At 40.5% G+C, this 26,588-nt stretch overlaps 1 protein-coding gene across 1 annotated transcript in view; it reads left to right on the forward strand.

Annotated features, from left to right (window-relative positions):
- The window catches only part of col7a1l (collagen type VII alpha 1-like), a 432,947-nt gene that overhangs the window by 349,663 nt on the left and 56,696 nt on the right, over positions 1-26,588 (forward strand). The window contains exons 93-94 of the mRNA XM_087999395.1: positions 15,878-15,931; positions 17,355-17,403. Of these exons, the coding sequence (XP_087855521.1) occupies positions 15,878-15,931; positions 17,355-17,403 (103 nt within the window). The remainder of the gene's footprint in view (positions 1-15,877; positions 15,932-17,354; positions 17,404-26,588) is intronic.

A 26,588-nucleotide genomic window follows, 5' to 3' on the forward strand; every position in this document is an offset into this window, starting at 1 on the left:
CTTTTGTCACAGCCCTGCATCAGCCCAGCAATGACTAATGTTGAGTGGGAGACACTGCAGATAGCTTTAGAAGATTACTTTGGCTACATTTGGCCCTAGATGCCCTGACTTCAGGTTGCAACACCTTGGCTTGGGTGACAACAGTCTGGACTAGCTGACTGGCTGAAAGGCAACATTAGCATAAAAATTATAAAGGAAAATTATAAACCCTCCTGCACTTTTACAACCAATCTGTATAAGATGGATCACTAAAATCAATAAATTTCATATTTCTAGCACATCCCAGTGATTGAGTGTTTTAAAAAAAAGAACTTCATTTTAAAATTTTACGTTTATCTTCTACTTTGGGATTTTTCATCATTGTACCAAATGTTATTAGTTTAAAACTGGTATCCGACCTTGTTTAGGTATCCAGCCAATTCAGCCATCCAATTAGACTTTGCAATTCCTCCACTTCAATTTTGGAGGCTGCTGCATCTTTCTCTGAGGCCCTACTTTGACTAGTTGTAATGGGGCTAATATTTTCCAAAGAAGATTGCTGATGCAAAGTGACACTTGATCCATTCTGCCTGATTTCCAATCCAATGTACCTAAAAGCACCAAAGACCTGAATTCCAATGTTGAATTCTGCTTTAAGCCATTTATGACAATATTTTGAAATTAATTGCTCTCACCCCAAAAGAGAGTCATCAGTATGCATCATAAAGATGACTGAAAACTGTCTCCCACAATGCCAGTAAAATATGACAGGATCTCCTTTCAAATAGAAAGAGACTAATTGCATTAAAAAGGATCTTATTAATGAATGCCAAACCATGAGATTCACATTTATTAAACTTCCAGAGTGTAGTGATTGGGACCAGGTGGACCTCATTGACTATGAGGTTCCTGATGGGGTTTTTAACCTGGGCCAATTAGGAAAGCCTTGGCTGACCAATATAACCAGGAGATTAGAATCTCCTCATTTGAGGACTGACTCCAAGCTGGCTGCCCACAGCCAGTGTACTATGCACAAATAAACAAAGGGTGACCTGGTGATGGGACCCGACCTCTATGCAGTTATTTCACACAGCATCCCCAATGTGTCTCTTTTGGAGGGCAAAGAAACACTTCTATTTTGAGCAGGTCTTACTGCAGAAATGCAGCTTGATATCAATTGATCTCTATTCCCAAGAGTTTATTATTGAAAATGCCAAGAAAATCTGCAAAATTACTTTTTCTAATATAGATGAATCTTCTCTAATATCTTAGTTCCTCAATTTTTCTTCCAGATCAGAACCATTATTCTTGCTTAAGTCCTATCAGGACACAATTTTCCCATGCATTTCCACCTAAGAGATAAGGCTAGTTGTCCCCTATCTGACACTTCCATGTACACCACAAATTCTTTCCAGTTTTGTAATTCTTGCTGTTTAGCATCTTTAATTAACTTGTCATCTAATGTATTCATGCCAACTAAGACTTCCTAATTGCATGGGCCTCTGCTCCTCATTTTATATATTCAACGATTTGTTATATTTTCCAGTGGCCTTTCCTCTTGTACTCTTAATAGTCATATTTCTTCACCAACTAGCCCGTTCGGTAAATATGTGACCTTAGCATCTGTATTCATTGTTATTCTTTGGAACCGAAAGACCTTGTTTTAATCATCAGAACTGAGCTGTCCTCCCTCAGACAAACTGCCTACTGTGACAGTCTAATCCTCATATCTGTGTTATATGTGGTCATGCGGAAAACCTGATTTGTCATTACTTTCTGTCACTCTTTTAGAATCTATAAATTGGTAATCCATTCCAAGTAAAGTACCTGAACATTCTGATTCCTATGCTGCACAATTATTATAAATCCATCTTTATCAACAACCTTTTTCAGGGCTCCACTCTGTTTAGGCCTGTCTCTTTTATAACAAAGCTGATCTCCCTTATTAAAAATTGGTTTCCAATGTCCTTGAACCATATTGTAAGCCTAACCCAATTCTTTGAGACTTTGAGTTTACTGAAAGATTTTCTCCTTGTGTGCAATACATTCAAATGCTCAAAAATGCTAGAACTAATTGTAGTCCCTTCCCAAACTGAGATGATAAGTTAATACTGACTTACTTGTACCAAAATTAACCAATGGGAACTATATCCTGAATCATTTGCAGTGAATGCTTAGCATGGACAACCAGTAATTTAGTTTGGCTGATCTGCCAAAGTTTAATGAAGCATTTTGTCTATTACTGTCTGTATCCTTTCAAGCACCCTGAAGCTTAAAAAAAGGTGTTTTGCTTCCTTAGGCATAACTACTATCTTCATATTTGTACATATATCTCTAAATTCATCATGAGTAAATGCCCCTGTCCCCCTGCCATTATGTAAAAAATGTTGCCAGTGGTCAGAAGTCACGACTTCTACATTTCAGGATCCACAATAATTTCTTATCTTTATAATGTATTATTGCAAACTGACGAATTCTGGTTGGAAATCTACAACATGTTAAATAAAAATAGTTTTTCTTTGCACTAAACCTTTAAATCTATAGCCACTGCCTTGTTGAAATCCTTCATGGGAGGCTGACTTACTATAGACCATGAGGACAACTTTAATATTTCTTACAAATCTCATATCCATCATTTATGTTTTCTATGACCCTATTGCATTCTTCATCCCTTATTCCTGCACCCTTCACTAACATTCTTAGACTATTAGAAGATAGATGGACAAATTGCATATGTAGATTTGAAACAATTAACCTTTTGTCTTCTGATCTCCTGTTCCCTGGTATCAACATTTCTTTAATTCCTTTAGTGGGAGGTTATGTTCCTTAAAGGAATACAAAATTCTCTAACATTCACATATTTTACAAATATAATAGCTTTGACATTTTCCATATCCACTTTCATCTTGTTTTTTTTCATCCATAGCCTACTTAACAACAATGGTATTTCACTGGATATTATATCTTGGTGATAAAATGATTGACTCTGATTAAAGAATGACTGCTCTTTTTAAAGGTTTTAGTGTTGTATTATCCCCAAATGTGAAACTGATAGAACTATCAAATTCCTTAATGTTGTTTCAAACCTTTATTATCAAGGAATTTAGATTACATTTCAGAGTCTCTTCCCCACACTGTAAGCATGCATCCAGTGTATAATATTGTATGACTGAAAGATTACGTCACCAACACATCATCATACAGTCATAGAGATGTACAGCATCACTTGGCTGAATCTTCTCATGACCAACACAATGTCTTTTCCTTGATTCAAATCACCATCCTCTCCTCTGAATCTTCGGTTTTGCACTTAATTTTGCATACTCTATTATATTACTTGGGGCAGTTTGTGGTGTAGTGCTATTTTGAGTCATACCTGAAACATTAGTTGACTATATCCTAGGAATTTTAGTGTTCACTGTAAGGCCCAAATTCTCTTCACTTCTCAAAATTATCAAAAACATTTCTGTCTACATTCCTTTGATTCAAGTTCTTCTTTTGTACTGTCACCTGCATCAAGATGATCTTGCCATCCAGTTAACATTGCATTTTCCAATTTCTTTTGTATGATTAATTGCCCCATTTGTACCATGAAAAATGTAAAATGAAAAAAAAAATCCTGCACCTTTAAATCCTGCTAAAAAGGAATGTTATCCAAGGAATTTTATTTAATGCATCTAATATTGGTTCTACCAGTGTGTATTTATCTGCAAGCTTATCTCTGAACAAAATACTAGATAACTATCTAAACTCAATATTTTTGCACAGTCTAATAATTTAAGTGCCAGCACAGATTGGGGAATTTCAGGTGGCAGATAAAATTCAATACAGAGAAGTGTAAAGTGATACACTTTGATCCAAAGAACATAAAGAGACAGCATAAAACAAAGGGTACTATTCTAAAGGGTGTGCAGAAGCAGAGACATCTGAGTATTTACATGCATATGCCATAAAAGGCGGCAGGACAGCCAGGTAGAGCTATTAAAAATGTTTGAGTATTCTAGATCTCATTAATAACCTTGGAATACCAGGTTATGCTGAACCTGTGTAGGTCAGCGATTAGACCTCATTTGGAGTATTGTGTACAGCTCTGGGTATCACGCTTAGGATGAATGTGATTCCATTAGCGAGAGTGCAGAAGAGGTTTACGAGAATGATTCCAGAGAGGGCAAACTTTAATTATGAGGATCATTTGGAGAAGATGAGACAGGTTTCCTTGGAGATGAGAAAACTGAGGGAAGATTTGAAAGAAATTTTGAGGGCTCTGAGCAGAAAAGATAGTGAGAAACTGTTTATACTCAAGAAAAGATTGAAGACCAAAGGGCACAGTTTTAAAGTACTTTCCAAAAGAAGAAAATGTGAGATCAGAAAAGCTTTGAAATGTAAGTGATAAGAGTTTTGAATGCATTAACTGGAAGTGTTGTGGAGGCAGGTTCAATTGAGGCATTCAAGAGGGCACTGGATGACTTTTTAAATAGAAACAATGTTCCAGGGTGACAGAGAATGGACAGGATTTTGGCATTAAGTAAAAATGCACAGCGAGCTAATGCAGGCATGATGGGCAACATAGCCATCTTCTGCACTGTGACAATTCTATCACTTAAAAGAACAAAAGACATGTGCTGCACACAGGGTTAATGAGCAGAGGCTGAGTGGGGTGAGCTGAAGGTGGGTTTTATGTAATAAAAATTAAGGATGTTAAATTTTCAATTTGGTGGTTTGGGGAACGGGAACAATGAAGGTTAATAGTTGTATGACTTAAAGGGACAGTGGATCTTAATGTAGGAAGGACGAGAGCAAAAGACTTTTGGATGACTTAAAGTTTATATAGGATACAGCTGGTGAATAGACCTTTGAAGGAGTTGCCAATAGGCATAAAGCAAAGTTGTGGTTTCAGCAAAATTGGGGTCAGCATCACGACATATTACAATTGGACATAGGTGATTATGATAATAAAATGATATGAGGTTGAAAACATATCCAACAATGAAACAGGGCACAAAGGTGGGTTCCTCTGGTTAATTAATATTCCTCATTGGTAATTTCCTTATGATATTATCAATTATCAAATAAAATATTACATTACTTCATTGTTCCAAAGGAATTCCAACAGGTAAAGGAGAAGCTGGATAATTGAAATGGCTCTCCTTTGCTTCTGTACTTTAATTTTCTCTCTGCTCTGTTCTATCCATTCCGCAGGTTTCATCCTGTTATAAAAGTCTTTAACTTGCACTACTCCTGCTGCTTCCTTCTTCTATTTAGTAAGTTAAAGATATTATAATTAATTGCATTAAACATTTAACAGATGATACATCAGGTCTAAGCCCGTTGCTCATCCTTACAATAACATAATCACACAAGTTAATGAAGTGGACTCAAAGATTCTTGCTCATCCAGTTACTCAGTTCCCCTGCTTTGCCATTCCCGAGTGAGTGCTTGTTATTTTATTTCCAAGTGAACAAGCCACACGGACAGGCAGTCTCAGTACTTTACAGCAAAGAATGAATCATTGCACAGAGCAGCAGAACGCAGCCAATTAACGTCACATTCAACTTCAGTGGTACTTGATTGTGATGCGCAAATATTTAATTGATAGTTCAATAACGACCCCCTACCACCTACCCCCTTCAACTTTCAAAAAAACAGGAGAATACTTACTGGTTTTGTTAGTTTCATATATTCTAATTCTGGCCCATGACCAATTAAGTATATACTTTCCGCCACCCACTTGCCCTCAACGCGTGCAGATTTTTTATTTTTACATTTGCTAAAAATAGGAAACCAAAGGCCACATTGTGTTACCATTCACTCAGGTGTTGATGATGTCAATGCACTGTACTAATCAGGCAACAAATTAAAATGCATCCCTCTATTCATGACCCATTCGAGCTGTGGCCCTTTTTAAGTAAGAACTGTTAAATGATAACATTTTGACTGGTAAAACCTACATAAAATATCTGAAAGTGTAGAAGAGGTAACATAACATGTGATGACTTGACGACCATAAAACTTGGGTTCTAAGTGCCTATAAAACTGAGGAAGAATGACTAATGGGGCAGCATGGAGTTCTCAGTGGTTAGCACTGCTCCTCACAGCGCCAGGGACCTGGGTTTGTATTCCATCTTTGGGTGACTGTCTGTGTGGAGCTTATACATTCTACATGTGTCTGCATGGGTTTTATCCAAGTGCTCCGGTTTCCTCCCAAACTCCAAAGATGTGCAGATTAGGCAAACTGGCCATGCTAAATTGTGCCAGGGATATGCAGGCTAGGTGGATTAGCCATGGGAAATGCAGGGTTACAGGAATAGAGTAGGGAGGTCGGTCTAGGTGGGATGCTCTTTAGAGGTTCAGCATAGACTTCATGGATCAAATGACCTGCTTTCACACAAGTGATTCTATGATTCCATGTATCCTACTGGAATATATGTGTTAACTGTCAGTGCTTTACATTCATATCAATGTTTTGTGGGGTGGAGGGGGGAAGCAGGACAGGCTGTTCTGGAGTGGTCAGGAGGTGTCGGCAGACTGAGCCAGAAGGGATATGGGACAGACCGAGAGCATAGAGGGGTGTCGGGGCAGGCTGCCTTAGTGGCCAAAAGGGAGGGATGGGTTGCTTGCTGAGGGTCTGTATTTTATGTACTTACGTGATTGGACTGTCTTATGTACTTGTCATTGTTAATGTTTTGTGGTGATTGAAACTGGGATTTGAGGTTTGTCCTCTTACCTGAAAACTGGTTGAATGGTAAGGTTTAGGGTCTGGCTTTGCTGCTCCTCCCCTTGTAAAATTACTATATCTATGTATGCAGCTGTTAATGTTAACTGTTTTTGTAAACTGTATTGTTAAATTAAAAAAACGGGAGATTTAGCATCTCCTCAGTTTAGGGCACTGACTCTGTGCTAGCTGTGCCAGTGTGCTACTGCTGCTGTTGTTTTTTGCTTTGGAGGAAACCTGATTCCTGAACTGGTTGAATTATTTAGCCAGTTTGTATTCTTTTACAGGACTGATTTTTTTTAACTACCTGATCTACACAATTAGTGTTTCAGGTGTAACTCAGTTCTCAATAGGGAACTGTTCACCAGCTGGTTACAGCCTCTGTTACTCTTTTCTCTTCTCTTTGAGAAAAGAACTATATTGATTTTGTGGCAGGGCTTAGCCCTTGCACTCTGTTTTAATGTTTTTCACTTTTGGTGTTGGACTGAGCATTGTGACAAAAACATTTTTTAATTTTTTAGGGTAGCACAGTGGCTCAGTGGTTAGCACTGCTGCTTCACAGCACCAGGGACCCAGGTTCAATTCCCACCTTGGGCAACTGTGTGGAGTTTGCACGTTCTCCCTGTGTCTGCATGGGTTTCTTCCGGGTGCTCTGGTTTCCTCCCACAGTCCAAAGATATGCAGGTTAGGTGAATTGGCTATGCTAAATTGTCCATAGTGTTAGGTGGATTAGTCAGGGTAAATGTAGCGGAATGCATCTGGGTGTGTTGTGTTTTGGAGGGTTGGTGTGGACTTGTTGGGCCGAAGGGCCTGTTTCCACACTGTAGGGAATCTAATCTAATTTTTCCAGATGAGCTGGCCCTTTTGTGGATGACTAGGCCTGTGTAAAGACTGAACATGTGTGTGTGCTGGGAGGTGTACCATGGAGTGGACCAAACCCTGAATTAATTGCACCTTTACAATGTACTGTGTTCCTGTGAGTGGGCCTGGTCCTTTGGATAGACCAGGCCTCTGAAGACTGAACACCTGTGTGGCACGGACTCTGCCTTTAGGACTGGACCAAACCCCTGTGATTTAACTGCAGCTTCACAATGTACTGTTCTTGAGTGTGGGCCTGGATCTCCCTGGAAGGGCCAGGCATCTATGGAGACTGAACACACATGTGCTGGGAGGTGAGCATTTGCTACAGTGTGGACTCATTGTGTGTGCCAGAGTGGGCTAGTAGTACATAGGGTAGCTGGGGTCTAGGCAGTCGACAGCATGTTTGTCAGAAACCTGGTCAAGGGAGGGGCTGGCTGGGGGGCGGACGGTAGTTGACTGGCCTGGTGGAGCCTGTCAGTACGCATGGTGGGCAGGGCCAGGCAACTGATAGCATCCTCACAGGAAAGCCAGTATGGGGCAGCCAAGCAGCCACCGACAGCCCGTAGGAAGGCTGACCAGAGGATGACCGGTCAGTACGCAGGGAAGCTGGGAGCCGGACAGCCAATGGCCAGCATACCTACGGACCAGCCAGAAGAAAGTCAGTATGTGGGCGGCTGGGTGCTAGAAGGCCGACCTCCTGACTGCAGAAAAGCAGGTCAGGGGTGGTTGAGTTAGTACGCAGGGGTGACTGGGAGCTGGTGGTATCCATCTGTCTGTCTCAGATGAAAATGGGCTGGGGAGGGTCAGTCAGTATGCCAGGCAGCTGGAGACCTGAAGGCCAACAACCAGCTCCATAGGAAAGTGGCCCAAGGTAGTCCAGTCAATATGCAGGGCAACTGGGAGCTGGTAGTTTTGCTGCCCCTTTGCCCTGTATGTAGTGGTTTGAACTGCTTTCTGTTTAACTGTATTGTACTATTTAATAACGTGTTTATGTAACAAGATTTGGAGTCTCTTTCATTTAAGGAACTAACTGTGCTGGCTGGGCCAATGTGTTACTGTTGGTTTTGACTTTTTGGGAGAACTGGATTCCTAAACTGGCTAGTTTACAAAGCCAGTTTTGTTAACTGCTATTCCTCTTTTGAGGACTGATTTCTAAACTGCCTGATCTACAGTTAGTGTTTTAGGTGTAAGTCAGTTCTCATTAGGGAACTGTTTCATTGGCTGGTTACAGCCAGTTACTCTTTCCTTTCACTTTGGGAACAGGAAAATGCTGATGTTTGTGGCAGGGCTTAACCCTTGGGGGTGGGGGAAGTGTTTTCATTGTTTTTGATGTTTGGACTGAGCCCTTGTGAGAAGAAAATCTTTCCAGATGAGCTCTTCCTGGGGGTAGGCCTGGCCCTTTGTCAGTGGACTAGGCCTCTGTAAAGACTGAACACCTGTGTTCTGGGGGGTGGGCATTTGCTGTGTGCTGAGGGGTGGGCATGGACCAAACCCCTGTGAGTTAACTATACTTTTACAATGTACTGTGTTCCTGTGAGTGGGCCTGGTCTTCTGTGCATATGCTAGACCTCTATGGAGACCTGTATGCTGTGGGGTATGTATTTGCTGCCTTCAGGCGTGGACTCTGCCTTTGGTTGTGGACTCCATTCCTGAGAATGGACTCTGCATTCTGAAGAAAACAGTTAATGGTAATGGACTCCATCTACGAGAAAGGACTCTGTTTGTTGGTAATTGGCTCAGTCTTGTTGCTTCTTGAGTTTATCACCTGTACTGTCTTGTGTCCCTGGATCTGGCAGGCCTTAGTATGAGCTGGGAAGCTCATAACTTACCCTGAAAGCTGTCACCCCAAGGGCCACGGGGTGCATAGCCCATTCTGAGCACTGTCGTCACGAGAAGGCGTAATCAGGCTGGACTGTCCTGTAGGTGGCCAGAAGTGTTTTGCAGCAGCAGAGAGCCAGAAGGTGGGTCAGGGCAGTCCAATCCATAAGGCTTGTGGGCTGCCCTGTGCACCATCATCCCAGGGAAGGGGATGGCTGTCCTAGAGGTAGCTGGAAGGTGTCAAGGCAGTCCACAGGCCGAATGGCACATCAATGTGCTACATAGTACGTAGGGGCAGACCAAAAGCTGGACGGTGGGTAGGCCGTCCTCAGAGCTGTCACCCCAGGTACCGTGGTGGGCTGTCCTAGAGGTTGCCTAAAAGCACGGGGGTGGTTAGGGAGGCCAGAAGGTGGGTAGGCCATCCTAATCACTGTTGTCCTGGGGGTGGGGGTCATTGGGGAAACAGGACAGGCAGAAAGTGTCAGGGTGGACCAAGGGGCAGGCTGCCTTTTTGAGTGGCCAGAAGGTGGGAGGGATGGGTGGGTTGCCAGGGGTGTCTATGATATGTGCACTGTTTTATGGTTTGGTTTATCAACTGTGTGTTTACTGTCTTTTCCTTGATTGATGTAAGGTGGGATTTGAGGTTTATCCTCATTTCCTTCTGAACTGATTGTGCAGCGGGGTTTGGGGTCTGGCTTTCCCCTTGTAAATTGCTGCTTCTCGTATACAACTGTTGACATTAACTATTTGTAATTTGTACTGGTTAATAAAATTTAAAAAAACTGAGATCAAACCTCCTTAGTTCAGGGCTGACTGAGCTGGCTGGCCATAGCCTGCTTACTGTGCACTAGTAAATAAAGGGTGACTTGGCAATGGGACCCAGCCTCCTTGTAGTCGTTTCCTTTTGAAAAGAGAGGCAGATAGGCTTAGCAAAGGAGTTCCAGCAATTTGGATCTTAGAATTTAAGTACATGAAGTAAAGAAATAAAAAGCATCTGGATGGGTATATAGGGATATAAGCCAAGTGCTGGCAAATGTGGCTAGATTAATTTAGGATATTTGATTTGACATGGCAAGTTGGACTGCATGGCGAGTACAAAATCTCATAAGCTAGTACCCATGAGAGTGGTACAACTTGGAAAATTTTCTATGAGTTGAACAATTAAATTGATTCGTGATACTCAAATTGGAATCAATTAAAATTAAGGTTTGGTTAAGTGGTCATCCAGTTCCCATGGAGGTCAATTCTGGTACAGCTGTGTGGTTGCAGAATCTGTCTTTAACAAAATTCAGTCAAGACCCCCCAGTCTTTAACCTGTGCAAGACCTCAGCCTGACTGAGAACATACACTGGACAGCCATTGCAAATTAAGAGTACAACTTTGATTCAGGTCTCCTATAAGAAGCAGTTGGTGTAGTTACTGCTGTTGGTATTGAAATACCCAGCCCCAAGTCTATTAGGGCAGAATTGGTTGAGAAAGATTCACCTTGATTGGCTTATCATTTTTCAATTATAAAATAGCTGCCTCAGTGAAGTCTTAGTAAAATACCCACGAGTTTTTCAAGAAGGGCTTGGGACTATCAAAGGGGCCAAAGCCACTTAAAGACCAGGATGTAATTCTGAGATTTTGCAAGGCCCACCTGGTACCATTTTCTCTTGTGAGCAAAAGTAGGGGCTGGAAAGTGAATGAACCATCAAACCACTGCAGTTTGCAGAATGGGCAGCACCAATCATATGGATATTGAAGCCTGACAGCTCAGTTTGCCTTTCTGGGGATTTCAAGTAAACTGTAAACTGCTTCTCACAACTGGATAAATACCTGATCCTTCACATAGAGGACTTGTACACAAAGTTGGCAGAGGGGGGCTGTCCTTTATGAAGCTGGACACAGGCCATGTCTACCTGCAATTGCAAGTGGATAAGGAGTTCCAGATGTTTGCTGCAATTAATACCCATAAGGGTCTATATCAATATACAAGACTGCCATTTGGAGTGTCATCAGTCTGTACTCTTTTCCAGCAGGCCATGGAGGACATTTTTATAAAGGCTATCCCAAGTTGCCATTTATCTGAATGATGTATTAATAATAGGGAAGACCAATAAAGAGCATGAGGAGACCTTGCACATAGTACTTAAACATTTCTCCCAGGCAGACGTATGTCTTAGAAGGGAAAAATGTGTTCCAGATGTTCCGAGTGACTGACTTGGGTGACAGAGTTGACAAAAACCACATTACACCTGTTGGACGAGAAAGTGAGGACAGTCAAAGGAGCCCAGGCTCCCGTGCTTATTTTGGAACTTGGGTCATCCCTTGGTTAGTGAATTATTACAAAAAATTCATATGTAACCTGGCTTCCATCTTGGCACTCTTACACCCTGCTGTTGAAAAAGGGTCAGCCTTTGAAATGGTCACACAGCCATTTAGCGAAGTGCAAAAAGCAGCTATCATCTAAGGTGTTGGCCGCTACATTCCAAAGTGAGCAGTAGTGCTGACATGTGATGCCTTCCCATATGGTATCGGCATAATGTTGGCTCATTGGTGGCCCAACAGAGGAATACCCAATAGTATATGCATCACACTGAACACAAGTATGCTCCCATAGTCATCTTTTTAGCTGTCATTTTTAATGAGGAAGTTCCACCAGTACCTTTTTTTTAACGGATGAAAATTTGTCATAGTAACAGATCACAAACCCCTCCTGGGGTTACTGAAGGAAGACAAGGCAGTGTTACCCATAGCTTCTGGCAGAATACAATGCTGGGCCCTTATTCTCAGTGTGTACAAGTTAGAACACCATCCAGGAAGCCAGGTGGCTAATGAGGATGCCTTGTGCTACCTCCTACTGGCAGATACTCCACTGGTGGTACCTCCCCAGACAGTTCATTTAGTTTTAAACTTTCTGGACACCCTTCCAGGTATCATAGACAATACCTGATTGCGGATTCAAAAAGATCCCATCCTAGTGAAACAAACAGCTTGTGGTAATGGAGGAAACAGAAGGGCCATTGCAACCAGGATTGAAATCTTTTTGGACCTGGTGAGACCAAATCACTGTATAAGATGGCATATTACCGTGGGGAGAACAGGTGATAGTCCAGAGTAAAGGTTGCTGACAGATACTGGCCAACCTCCTCCAACATCATTCAGACATTGCAATGGAAATGGATATCCTTGGGGAAAACCAGTTGAGTGTCAGCAGTTGCAGAGCGTCACGCAGGGCATGTCCTGTGCGTGTGTGGGCTGCGGATGCTCTGCATGTGAAAATGCCCTGGTGGGTGTAGGCTGGAAATTCTTCATGTGAAGGAAAAAATATAACCATTATAGAGTCATGGAGATATACAGCATGGAAACAGACCCTTCGGTCCAACTCGTCCATGCCGACCAGATATCCCAACCCAATCTAGTCCCAACTGTCAGCACCTGACCCATATCCCTCTCTATTTTTCTTATTCATATACCCATCCAAATGCCTCTTAAATGTTGCAATTGTACCAGCCTCCACCACATCCTCTGGCAGCTCATTCCATACATGTACCACCCTCGGCGTGAAAAGGTTGCCCCTTAGGTCTCTTTTATATCTTTCCCCTCTCACCCTAAACTTATGCCCTCTAGCTCTGGACTCCCTGACCCCAGGGAAAAGACTTTGTCTATTTATCCTATCCATGCCCCTCATAATTTTGTAAACCTCTATAAGGTCACCCCGTAGCCTCCAACGCTCCAGGGTAAACAGCCCCAGCCTGTTCAGCCTCTCCCTGTAGCTCAGATCCTCCAACCCTGGCAACATCCTTGTAAATCTTTTCTGAACCCGTTCACGTTTCACAACATCTTTCTGATAGGAAGGAGACCAGACTTGCACGCAGTATTCCAACAGTGGCCTGACCAATGTCCTGTACAGCCGCAACATGACCTCCCAACTCCTATACTCAATACTCTGACCAATAAAGGAAAGCATACCAAACGCCTTCTTCACTATCCTATCTACCTGCGACTCCACTTTCAAGGAGCTATGAACCTGCACTACATGGTCTCTTTGTTCAGCAACACTCCCTAGGACCTTGCCATTAAGTGTATAAGTCCAGCTAAGATTTGCTTTCCCAAAATGCAGCACCTCACATTTATCTGAATTAAACTCCATCGGCCACTTCTCAGCCCATTGGCCCATCTGGTCCGGATCCTGTTGTAATCTAAGGTAACTCTCTTTGCTGTCCACTACACCTCCAATTTTGATGAAATCTGCAAACTTACTGACTGTTCCTCTTATGCTCGCATCCAAATAATTTATGTAAATGACAAAAAGTAGAGGGCCCACATTGATCCTTGTGGCACGCCACTGGTCACAGGCCTCCAGTCTGAAAAATAACCCTCCATCACCATCCTCTGTCTTCTACCTTTGAGCCAGTTCTGTATCCAAATGGCTAATTTTCCCTGTGTTCCGTGAGATCTAGCCTTGCTAATCAGTCTCCCATGGGGAACCTTGTCGAATGCCTTACTGAAGTCCATATAGATCACATCTACTGCTCTGCCCTTATCAATCTTCTTTGTTACTTCTTCAAAAAACTCAATCAAGTTTGTAGATTAGAATTTCCTCAGTTGAGGACTGACTGGCCAAAGCCAGTGTACTGTGCACTCGTAAATGAAAGGTGATTTGGTGACGGGATCTGACATCTGTGCAGTTATTTCAAATGTAGTAGCAAAAGGGAAATAGAATGGGAACTGAGCAAGGGAAGGGAAAAGAGTTTTTTGGATGGAATTTGATGCTGTACAACAATGTAAAATAGTGGTAGTGAATCTGTTTTATATCTCTCTCCGCTCTTGATTCTATTAAAGTCAATTAAAATAAAAATCCATAGATGTAAAATTACCTTCCAATTTGCTATCACTCATACACAATCGCGTAAAGTCAAAATTCGTCCCACTGTGCTTTATTAACCAGGAATCCACACACATGCCATCTTTAACTCTGGCCACTAATCATGGTAACGTAGTGACTGCAATCATAATGTGTTATCCTTATCCTATTTAGTTGCAATATCACCTTCAGTGTGATCAATGTTCCATAACTCCTTGACACAATCTGCAAATGGTCCCATTCCCATCTCTTCCAACCTTACTATCAGATATATCACAATGTTTGCACCTTAATTGACTCAGTTCCTGTTTGCCAAGATTCAATCCTTCCCTATTCCTCCTCTATAGCTGGCCCTGAGGTGACTATACCAATACAGAATCAGTGTTCACAAGCATAGCTGTACATCTTGACCAGTGACTTTAATTCCATGACTAGTACCATATTGTAAGACTCCGTATCCAACATATGGACAGTACAGAAATTTGTGCAACTCAACATTTGCGTAGCCAAAGCCTCTGAGAACATTCTCTGCTAGGAACAATGTGCTGTAGATTTCAATGCCATCCATTTATCTGAACACTTACTCAAAAACCAAAAGAACTGCAGATGCTGTAAATCAGAAACAAAAACAGAAATTGCTGGAAAAGCTCAGCAGGTCTTGCAGCATCTGTGGAGATAAATCAGAGATAATGTTTCAGCTCAAGTGAATTCTGAGGAAGGGTTCCCTTTACTCAAAATGTTTACTTAAAGACCAGCTCATCTATTACACAACCTTGTCAACCTTTTAAATCCACCCATTTCATCATGTTCCAACTTTAGAAACCTGCCCAGCATTATGGGTTTACCCATGACCTTTACTATTCTATTATTGATCTCCCATGCATTTACCCTTCCTTCTGCTTTACCATCAGTTGCAGAAGATTCAGCATAGTTCATCGAGTAGATATGCAGATCAGTGTCATTTTTGAACTTTCTCCCTAAATATATCTGTTCTGCTACAGCTCTCCTCACAGTCACTACCCCTTCTCTTGTTCCCATCCTTCTTATTTGGCTTGTATCTGATCCGAAGCTGCTTTTCAGTTTGGGATTTTTGGTTTGTTAAAAGAACAGTGCAAAAGTAAAGTTGTCATGAGCCCTGTATCATTTCATCCTCTTTGGTTCAGGGCATTTATGCTAATTTTAGTACACCTATTATTACTGATTCAGAACATAGTGGCAAACTCTAGAATTTTCTGGATGACAATTCCAATACTGGACTGTGTAGCAGTCTAGGGAGTATCAGTATCCCATTTTCTTACCTATTTTCAAGTCCATTTCTCATGTTGCTACATCACAACCAATAATGCAATATTTATCCAGGTAGTGGTTAGAGCGTGAAGGAAAGTTGAGGTAAATAGGATAGCCGTACTTGCATCCAATCTAAATAAATACATGAGCAATAAAAAAAATGGGATGTGCTATAGTGTTAGATGTAAAAGACTGGGAGGATTTGTGTGAAGCATGACCTAATAAGGATAAATGGCCTGCTTTTTAGTTCTGCAAATTCTGAGATAATTCTAGTACAATGAATTTACTTCATTCTTCTTTGTATGTCGTGAGACAAAATGAAAGTATACCTATGACTTAACAACAAATCATGTTGCTGTTCTTTTGAGCAGGGAGAAGTTGGGCCAGCTGGTCTGAAGGGTGAGAAAGGAGATCCTGGACTTTCAGTAAGTAGCCTTTAATGACAAATAAGGAATGCTGTGAGTAAGAACACTGTCTGTATTCAAGATTAGCTGTCAGAATGGACTTTTTATTTGTTATTTCATCACTCATGCTCTCCACTCGATTTCAAACCTTCCCACTTGTTCTCCTCCAACTCCAGCTCATTTCACTATTATATCCATATAAACCATTATTTCTCTAACTACTTCCAATTTTGCTGAAAAATCATTCAACCCGAAACAATAACTGTTTCTCTTTCTACTAATGCTGCCAAAACTGGTGAGTGTTTCGAGAATTTTCATTTCATATTTTCAGCATTTTCAGCACCTTGCTTTTATGATTAAAAACTTCTTTCTCCCAAAATATTATAAACATTAAAGAAAATTCTGATAGTCTGATCCTGCTTTTTTTTTAAACTGAATTATACAAGATTGCCTTTCACAATAGTACCAACTTGACAAAAGTAGGTACATGTTTATACTGCACCAGCAGGTCAGATGTTGAGTTTACATCTCAGCATCGAAAGTTATGAAATTTATTTCAGTAATTCTCAAATTTAGAAACTGATCTAGTAAGAATGATCAAAACTGTGGAATTGCCATAAAATTTAACTTTATTTAATATTTTCGAGGGAAAGCCATGTATTAGGCATAGGCTATTTATTTCTCATTCATATTTGATGTTTGACTTACAGACCTCTGATCTGGCCTCGCTAGCAACCTATTTAGTGGTACAAACAACTAGTGTTGCTACTTATTGGTTCATTTTCACTCAAAAACACAAGTTCTTCACATGCCAAAGAGGAATTAGGTTGACTCAGATGAAACTGGTTTCAAAATGGGTGTTCACATATTGAACAGAGACGTAACCTTTTGTAGGTTGGATTTGAAGTTAGAGGGGACCATTCATCTCTCTGTGCCATTTGTCTTATGGTTGTCCTGCAATGCAGAACACCAAAATGAAACAACATCACTTTAAGCAAGCCTAGATTGACAAAGCGAAGAGGGTATTTTCATTTCATATTATCTTCCTATTTCTTTCTTTGCTACAGGCAATGTGAATCCAAGAGATACTTTATTAGTGACAGTGTTGAGTTATTCAGCAGGAAGACCCAAGATTTGATCTTCAGTCTGTGCTGAGGTGACAGAATTCAACTGGACTGGTGGTTATTACCCTTGGGCAGAGCAAAGACTCTTCTTCCTAGATATATCAAATAAAGAATTTAAAAGGCTATTTTGGGTGTAAAGATCTGCTCATAGACTAAATTTGGCCACGGTGGCTCCCTAGCCCACATAGAAGCTGGCAGCTCTCATTATAAAAGTTAGCTGTTTCGGATAGGGACCGAAGACTGCCTTAAGCATCCTGAGGTCATGAAAAGCAGTACATGAATAACAACTTTTTTTTTATACATTTCTTCATTCTGTGTAGGAAGAAGAAGTGAAAGATGTTGTCAGAAAAGAAATGAATGATAAATGTGGTAAGTCAATTTGTGGAACTCTGCTTTTGAAAGTAAAATAAGCTTTAATAGAAAACAATTCTCAACTGGGTTTTACAATATGCCAATGCATGTAACTCAGCATGAGTACATATTTGCATTTATGTGCGTAAATGCAATTTATCAAAGTGATAGTTAAGACTATCATTATGACTCTAACAATTCTTATTACTAACAGGGTCCAATAGGCAGTAATTCCCCAGGCATTATGTTTGTTTCACATTACAGATGGAATCCATGCATAATTGAATATTACCAAAGCATGAGCCCTCAAACTAACATTAAAATGAAAATTGGACCTATTTGCATTTACATATAATGAAAGGTAATGAAATCTTACTGGAAGACTGCCCAGGCAAAAGATTCAAACTTTAATAATCACTAAGGTCATTGATGTTTCAAACTGACCTTGGGGATTCTATGATCCTCTATATTTAAAACTGTGGTCTAGTTTCTCCAATGTGTTGGCTACTTCAGTTATACCGTAATTAAATCAAATGAGTAGCTGATATCACATTTGACTGTCATAAAGTATCTGATCTGAACTGAGTGATTATTAGGTTATACTGGAACTGATCTCAGCACTCAAAAAGAAGCAGGGAGGAAAATTAACCACAAGTTCCACTTCTGATTGACCTCATTGGAAACTATGGTTGGAATCTTTTGAGCTGGATGTCCTCTGAACTCTTTTGAAATGGGTTCAGAAATCAGGTGAGGGCTGGGAAGTAGAAATTCAGGACCAGAAGCCTGACATCTTCATATTGTTTACATATTTTCCTCATGGCAGCCAATATAGTGGGAGGTCATTGTATATGGAAGGTATTTAAGGCAATGAACTAGTCAATTGAGATAAATTTTAAGGGATTTTTGACTTTTACACGTAGTGAGCAGGCATGGTAAGGCTTCCGAAGTGAGCAAATAAGAGTTCAGTGTTGAATTGCTCCAGCACATCATCAATGCCAAGGAGATTAGAGCATCAAGGGCATCAGCAATGAAGCCAGGACAGGCAATCAGATAACAGCATTGTAGTGCCTGCTGCCAGAATGGGTTTGAGGTACAGGGTTACACTTTGTATATCTCTTGCACACAGAGAGGACACCTGACGTCAGTATCATTCATCCAGGCTTCAGGACCTTTACTGTAAAGAGGGAAGACATAGAATATATTGTGGGAGATCAGCAAACTCAGGGGCAACGGAAATCAGTGGGAAAGGTCACACTAAGGTGGCACCAATCAGGTCATGTACAGTAAACAACATTAAAATGAATCATATGACCCTCAGGAAGGTTTCAAGTATGAATAACATACCCTGAAGTTAAGGCAAAACAATGCTAAATGGGCAACATTAAATGAGGATTTCCTGTATCAGGATGCTTCAGTGAGAACAGGAGTTCATACTAGTGCAAACCAGTAACATTTACTAGACATTTATGATTTGATACATCATTCATCATTGCTCTATTGAGCCCTTTTTTTATAAACTGGCTAGAAATTGTAATAAACCTGAGGACTGGGAAATTTTCAGAATACAGCAGTGGGGGACCAAGAAACTAATAAGGGAAGGAAAAATGGAATATAATTGCAATCTAGCAAAAGACAAAATTGTACTACAATAGCTTCTAAGTTACATAAAAAGAAAATGTTTGGCTCACATGAGTATGAATCCATTACTGGCAGAGTCAGGAGAATATATAATGGGAATACAGAAATGGCAGAGAAGCTAAATAATTACTTTCTACCATTCCTTACTGAGGAAGATACAAGGAATCTCCCAGAATTGGAGATCCAAGTGAACTAAAGAGTGAGGGATTGAAGGAATTTAGTATTAATTAAATTATACTGGAGAAATTAATGGGGCTGAATATTGATAATTCCCGTGGATCTAATCTACATCCCAGGATATTAAAAAAGGAAATGACTGTAGAGATAGTCATTAGTTGGTGATTACGTAACAAAATTCCATAGATTCTGGAATGATTCCTGTAGATTGGAAGCCTCAAAGGTCACTTCACTATACAAGAAAGCAAATAAAGAGCAAAATCAGTGAACTTCAGAACTGTCAGCTTTATATCAGTAGTCATATATCAGTAGTCAGGGAAATGTTAGAATCTATCATAAAGAATCTGATAAATAGGCACTTGGATAAAAATAATCTGACTGGGGATTAGGGCATAGATGGATTTGTGAATGGAAAATCAAGTTTATATCCCTGGAGTTTCTTTGGAGGATGTTACTAACAAAATTGACAAAGGGGAGTTGATAAATGTAGTATATTTGGATTTTCAGAAGATGTTTGATAGGGTCTCTTTGGGGTTACCTGGATGGCTGGAATATGATGGCTCAAATGCCAATAGCGGGGATTCAGTTGAAGGAAGGACTTTCCTTCTCGACCTCAGGTTAAACTATCACTAGTCATCTCTCTGGGACTATGGTGATTTTACCAACCTCTTGTGTAAAGGTGAAGGTAAGAAAAATTAAAACACATAGGATAGATGGCAATGTATTGGCATGGACTAAAGCAGAAATGTATGCTGTGAGGAAGATGTAAAGTGGTTTAACAGGAATTGGACAGGCTTCTTGAAAGAGCAAGAACATGGTGGATGGAAATAATGTGCAAAAATATTATCTGATAAGAGGAACAGATGGACAGAGTACTTTGAAAATGGTGAGAGGTGGAAAGTGTAGATGTATAAAGACATTTGTATCCTTGTCAATAAGTCACTGAAGGCAAGCATGCAGGTGCAGTCAAGCTATTAGGAAGGCTAACGGAATGTTAGTCTTTATCACAAGATTTGAGTACAATGAAGTTGTACTTCAATTGTATAGAAGCTGGTTTAGAACAGTCCTGGAATAATGTGTGCAGTTTTGGTCTCCTTACCTCAGAGCTATTATCGTTTATAGAGGGAGTGCTATAATGGATCAAAAGACTTGTTCACTGATGACAGAACTGTTCTATGATTGGGCAAACTGGGTTTGTGTTCTCTAGAGTTCGAAGAATGAGAGGTAATGTCATTGAAACCTACAATATACGTAAGGGATAAGCAGGGTGGGTGCAGGTAAGATATTTTCTCGAGTTGGGGAGACGAGAACCAAGGGCACATCTAAAAAGATAAGAAAGATGCTATGTAGGATGGAGATAAGAAAAATTTCCTTTACTCAAATGGTTGTGAATCTTTGGAAATCTCTACCCAGATGGCTATGGAAGCTCAGTCTCTTAAGTATTTTAAAGTAGACATTGACAGATTTATTGAACTCTGGATTATGAGCCCAGTGACAATGCCACTATCATCACCTCAGTATCCGTTTCATTGAACTTTGGGAAGGCTTGCACAAATTTAAACCACTCCCCACTGGATCTTGGATTGAACTTAAATCTTTCCCATCACTATATGCCTCAGTCGGAGACTTTCTTTTGGTTTTACCTTTTAAAACTGATATTGCCTTTGTCATTCTTTTTTCTCTTGTCAGAAATGCTCTTTTCCTCTTTACCTTTCTCCCTGCTATGTTTTTTTCTTTTTCCGGTCCCTGGAATGCTTCTCTTTAAAGTTCACATTTTTTCATTCCATTTCCTTTTCTACTTCGAGGTGCTTCATATCTCAATTGACTCACCATCTGTCTTGCATTACTGTTCTTCCAATTTCAAATACTGTGCTATTACCTCAGTTGTGTCCCATTCTGTCCACTCCTTTAAACTAAAACATCTTCGCCAATTCAATTCATCTAACCTTAGCTGTTCTTTGCAAATCATTCATAGATATAACCTACCACTTTCTGACATGTCTTACAAAAGACATGAAACCTGGTGCATTTCTTTTCATGACAATAGACAATAGGTGCAGGAGTAGGCCATTCAGCCCTTCGAGCCTGCACCGCATTTCAATATAATCATGGCTGATCATTCCTAATCAGTATCCTCTTCCTGCCTTATCTCCATAACCCTTGATTCCACTATCTTTGAGAGCTCTATCCAACTCTTTCTTAAATGAATCCAGAGACTGGGCCTCCAATGCCCTCTAGGGCAGAGCATTCCACACAGCCACCACTCTCTGGGTGAAGAAGTTTCTCCTCATCTCTGTCCTATATGGTCTACCCCATATTTTAAAGCTGTGTCCTCTGGTTCGGCACTCACCCATCAGCGGAAACATGTTTCCTGCTGGCAGAATGTCCAATCCTTTCATAATCTTATATGTCTCAATCAGATCCCCTCTCAGTCTTCTAAACTCAAGGGTATACAAGCCCAGTCGCTTCAGTCTTTCAATGTAAGGTAATCCCGCCATTCCAGGAATTGACCTCGTGAACCTATGCTGCACTCCCTCAATAGCCAGAATGTCTTTCCTCAAATTTGGAGACCAGAACTGCACACAGTACTCCAGGTGTGGTCTCAACAGGGCCCTAAACAGCTGCAGAAGCACCTCTTTGCTTCTATACTCCATTCCTCTTGTTATGAAGGCTATTAGCCTTCTTCACTACCTGCTGTACCTGCATGCTTGCCTTCATTGACTGGTGTACAAGAACACCCAGATCTCACTGTACTGCCCCTTTACCTAAATTGATTAATTTAGGTAGTAATCTGCCTTTCTGTTCTTGCCACCAAAGTGGATAACCATACATTTATCCACATTAAACTGCATCTGCCATGCATCTGACCACTCACCTAACTTGTCCAGGTCACCCTGTAATCTCCTAACATCCTCATCACATTTCACCCTGCCACCCAGCTTTGTATCATCAGCAAATTTGCTAATGTTATTGCTGATACCATCTTCTATATCATTAACATATATTGTAAAAAGCTGCAGTCCCAGCACGGATCCCTGCGGTACCCCACTGGTCACTGCCTGCCATTCCGAAATGGAGCCGTTTATCACTACCCTTTGTTTCCTATCAGCCAACCAATTTTCAATCCAATCTTTGCCCCCAATACCATGCACCCTAATTTTACTCACTAACCTTCTGTGTGGGACTTTATCAAAAGCTTTCTGAAAGTCCAGGTACACTACATCTACTGGATCTCCCTCATCCATCTTCAGAGTTACATCCTCAAAAAATTCAAGAAGATTAGTCAAGCATGATTTCCCCTTCATAAATCCATGCTGACTCTGTCCTATCCTGTTACTACTATCCAGATGTGCCGTAATTTCATCCTGTATAATAGACTCCAGCATCTTTCCCACCACTGAGGTCAGACTAACTGCTCTATAATTTCCTGCTTTCTCTCTCCCACCTTTCTTAAAAAGTGGTATAACATTAGCCACCCTCCAATCCTCAGGAACCAACCCCGAATCTATTGAACTCTGGAAAATAATCACCAACGCATTCACGATTTCCCGAGCCACCCCCCAGTACTCTGGGATGTAGACCATCAGGCCCCGGAGACTTATCAACCTTCAGACCTAACAGTCTCTCCAGCACCAAATCCTGGCAAATATAGATTCCCGTTAAGTTCAGGTCCTTCAGCCACTGTTACCTCAGGGAGATTGTTTGTGCGTCCCAGTGAACACAGATCAGAAGTACCCATTTAATTCTTCTGCCATTTCTTTGTTCCCTGTAATATATTCCCCTGTTTCTGTCTTCAAGGGCCCAATTTTAGTCCTAACCATTTTTTTGCCTTGCACATACTTAAAAAAGGTTTTTACTATCCTCCTTTATATTATTGGCCAGTTTACCTTCATACCTCATTTTTCCTCTGCGTATTTCCTTCTTAGTAATCCTCTGTTGCTCTTTAAAAGCTTCCCAGTCCTCAGTTTTCCCACTTATCTTTGCTATGTTAAACATTTTCTCTTTTAACTTTATATGTTTCTTAACTTCCCTCGTCAGCCACAGCCACCCATGCCTCCTCCTAGGATCTTTCTTCCTTTTATGGAATGAACTGATCCTGCAACTTCTGCATTATACACAGAAATATCCGCCATTGTTCCTCCACTGTCATCCCTGCTAAGGTATTGCACCATTGAACTTTGGCCAGCTCCTCCCTCATAGCTCCATAGTTCCCTTTATTCAACAGAAGTACTGTCACTTCCGACTGTACCCTCTCCCTCTCAAATTGCAGATTTAAGCTTAATATATTATGGTCACTACTTCCCAATGGCTCCTTCACTTCGAGGTCTCTGACCAATTCTGGTTCGTTACACAATACCAGATCCAGAATTGCCTTCTCCCTGGTCGGCTCCAGCACCAGCTGCTCTAAGAATCCATCTCTGAGGCACTCCGAAAAGTCTCTTTCTTGAGGTCCAATACCATTCTGATTCTCCCAGTCTACCTGCATGTTAAAATCCCCCATAACAACTGTAATAACATCTTTGCGACAGGCCAGTTTCAGCTCCTGATTCAACTTACATCCGACATTCCGGACTACTGTTTGGGGGCCTGTAGATGACTCCCAAGAGGGTCTTTTTACCCTTAGTATTTCGCAGCTCTATTCACACTGACTCTACATTCCAATGATTAGCACCCCATTTTCAATTAAATCTTGTCTGTGTTAGGTATCCCACTGAAAGGCCCCGACTCCATCAGTGATGATGGAGTGCATATGGTCATGTTACACAGTTATCTAGAAACAAAATTGAGAAGTTCACCCAATCAGTCTTTAAGAAAAATACATTTCACCCTGAATGTCATGGGGGGTTTCTTTTGAGAAATGGGTGAAATTAGCTGATCAATCCCTCTTTGCAAGCATCTTTCCCCACAAATGAAGACCAAACACTAAATACCCTCCATCCTTTCACTGTTGAAATAACCCCAGTAAGGGGTTTACAGCAAAGAAAGCAGCTATCACATCAGAAGTCTTTTAAAAATAATCTTCAATCATCACAGTGACCTTTTCGATTACAAGCAGTTCTTCCAGAACGCTATAGTTGCTTTCCTGTGCGACCCACACTGTACAATAATTGCACAATACAAACAGTACTTAGTGTTCATCATCTAATCGTGTTATAGTCAACACTGACTTAAAAGTTCGCACTTTAGAAACAGCGTTCCCTTTTCACCCAATTGTGTTTCAGCCAATTCACGTAACAACGCATTATAGCAGGATTGTCTGTACTTATTTTATGAAATCACTTCAAGTATTTCCACAAAACGTTTCCTCAATGCTTTGAAACTTAAATCCTCCAGAAATATTAAATAGAAGTGTTTTTGAAACAGTATTGTCTCCTCAGACTGGAACTGCCTGCAAACACTCACCACCTACAAAGAATTCTGTTTGACAAAGAATACATGATAGATACTATTCAGCCCCTTGTGTCTCCTCTTAACACTAAATCTCCCAGAACTGCTTTTTTTGAAGGAGATTCTCAATTTCCATAACTTCACAACTAAAATATCTCATCCCTAGTACAATTCCAGTAAGTATCTTTTGCATCCTCTCCTTAATTTTCCTCCCTGCTTAGAATTGGGCACAATACTCAAGGTGATGTTGAACTCTGTCTTTTTAAACCAATGTACTTGGCACTATATTTGAGCACCTTCAGGGTAGAAAAGGAGCAAAAAAGTGGAGAGAAAAAAAGCTAGGTCACGTGCATGTGGTTCATTTTATTGGTGCTCAGTGTAATTGCATATGGAGGTCACTGATGGAGATGAAAAGTCATATCAGCGTAAGTTAATACAGAAGAATTTCCTCTGATGAGGCATAAGCTTTTAGCACTAATGAGTTAAGATTTAATGAAAGCAAATCCAATCTGAGAGTTCAGTGTTTTTAAAGAAATTGAACTAATTTCATTCTGAACACAAGGCTGCTTGATACTATATTGCAGATTAAAAATGTTATTTGATTAGGGAGTAATAAAGAGAAGAGCGGCTTTACTGGTGACTAAATGCCAGCATTAGTTTAAGCACGCGGCAAGAGTCAAACACTTAAATTAATCTCAAAGTTTCTGCTGACCTTTGATCCAAACAGATTTATAGATTATCAGATGAAGTAATATCTTAGATGTAACTATTAATTGTAAAGCTCAGTATGTAATTCTAAGAATTAAATATATTTTTCTGCAAATTGGAGTTCTCAATATGCAGAACGTATCCAACTTTTAAAGTCTGTCTTGATGATTCAATGCAAAACTCCTCTATCTACTGACCTATGCAGACCAGAGAAAGTTCAGGTTTCATATCCGGTATGTGCTTCGCTAGCTGATCTCAACTATTTATGGGTGTTAAAATGGGTGACTTCAGATACCATAGGTGAAGGAAAGAATTTGGGATGATTTCCTATTCCTGATTGTGATCCAGTGACTCAATTGGACAGTGCATGTATGTACTAGATATTGGATAATACTGTAATATGAGGCTTGACTGGAGAGAGAGAAAAAAATGTATGGTTTGGTCAATTCAACATTAATTAAATTAAACAAATTGCTACTGGTTATTGCAAGTAACAGCATTAACCTGAAATGAAAAGTTTGAAGGGATGATCAGGTGTTCAGTTTTGGGAGTGGCTTAATGCAGCAGCATCTCATTCTCAAAATTATCTGATTCTGGGTACACTCTTGGCTTAAATGTCATTCCTTCTAAATGTTTAATCACTGATTTCACATCTACAAAAAAGAAAAGTCTTCAGTAAACATTACTTTTTATTCTGTGCTTATCAAGTTGATTTAAAATTATTGCTTCATATACTAAGGCTTTGCTGGTTCAATCTTTTCTGAAAATTGTCTAGGCCATTATTTCACTATGTAATGTCTTCAACATACTTAGTTTGAGGTCTCAACTCTCTGATGTTACCGATTTTCCACTGATGTCTCAGTGGTTACCTAAACAGAATATTTTAATATGGACCACCATTTTCACTACCACAATTAGGCTGTCATGCTTTGCCCAATAATTTAAAACCTATCCCTTCTATCTAAACCTCCATGAGAAAACTGTGCGCTTCAACACAGCAGCCCTCTAGTACTTTAACTATTGGTCTTCACAAACCAGTGGATTGGACAAAGTAAATAGGGAGAAGCAGTTCGCACTCGCTTTTAAAAAAAAAACAAGGCAAGTGATGTGCACATGAAGCAAGGGTGACATAAGCAGTTCAAATATAGAATGCACTGCCTAGAAATGTATGGAGGCAGCTTCAGTTGAAGCATTCAAGAGGGCTTTGATTGGTAATTAGGATAGAAGTAGTGTGCAGCCACATGTGGTAAAGGCAGGAGATTGGCTCTAGGTAATAAAAGTGGCACAGGCAT

This window comes from Chiloscyllium plagiosum, unplaced genomic scaffold (genome assembly GCF_037043375.1).
Source record: "Chiloscyllium plagiosum isolate Xiang-an unplaced genomic scaffold, Cpla_swu_hap1 HiC_scaffold_23, whole genome shotgun sequence".
NCBI classification, from domain to species: domain Eukaryota; kingdom Metazoa; phylum Chordata; class Chondrichthyes; order Orectolobiformes; family Hemiscylliidae; genus Chiloscyllium; species Chiloscyllium plagiosum.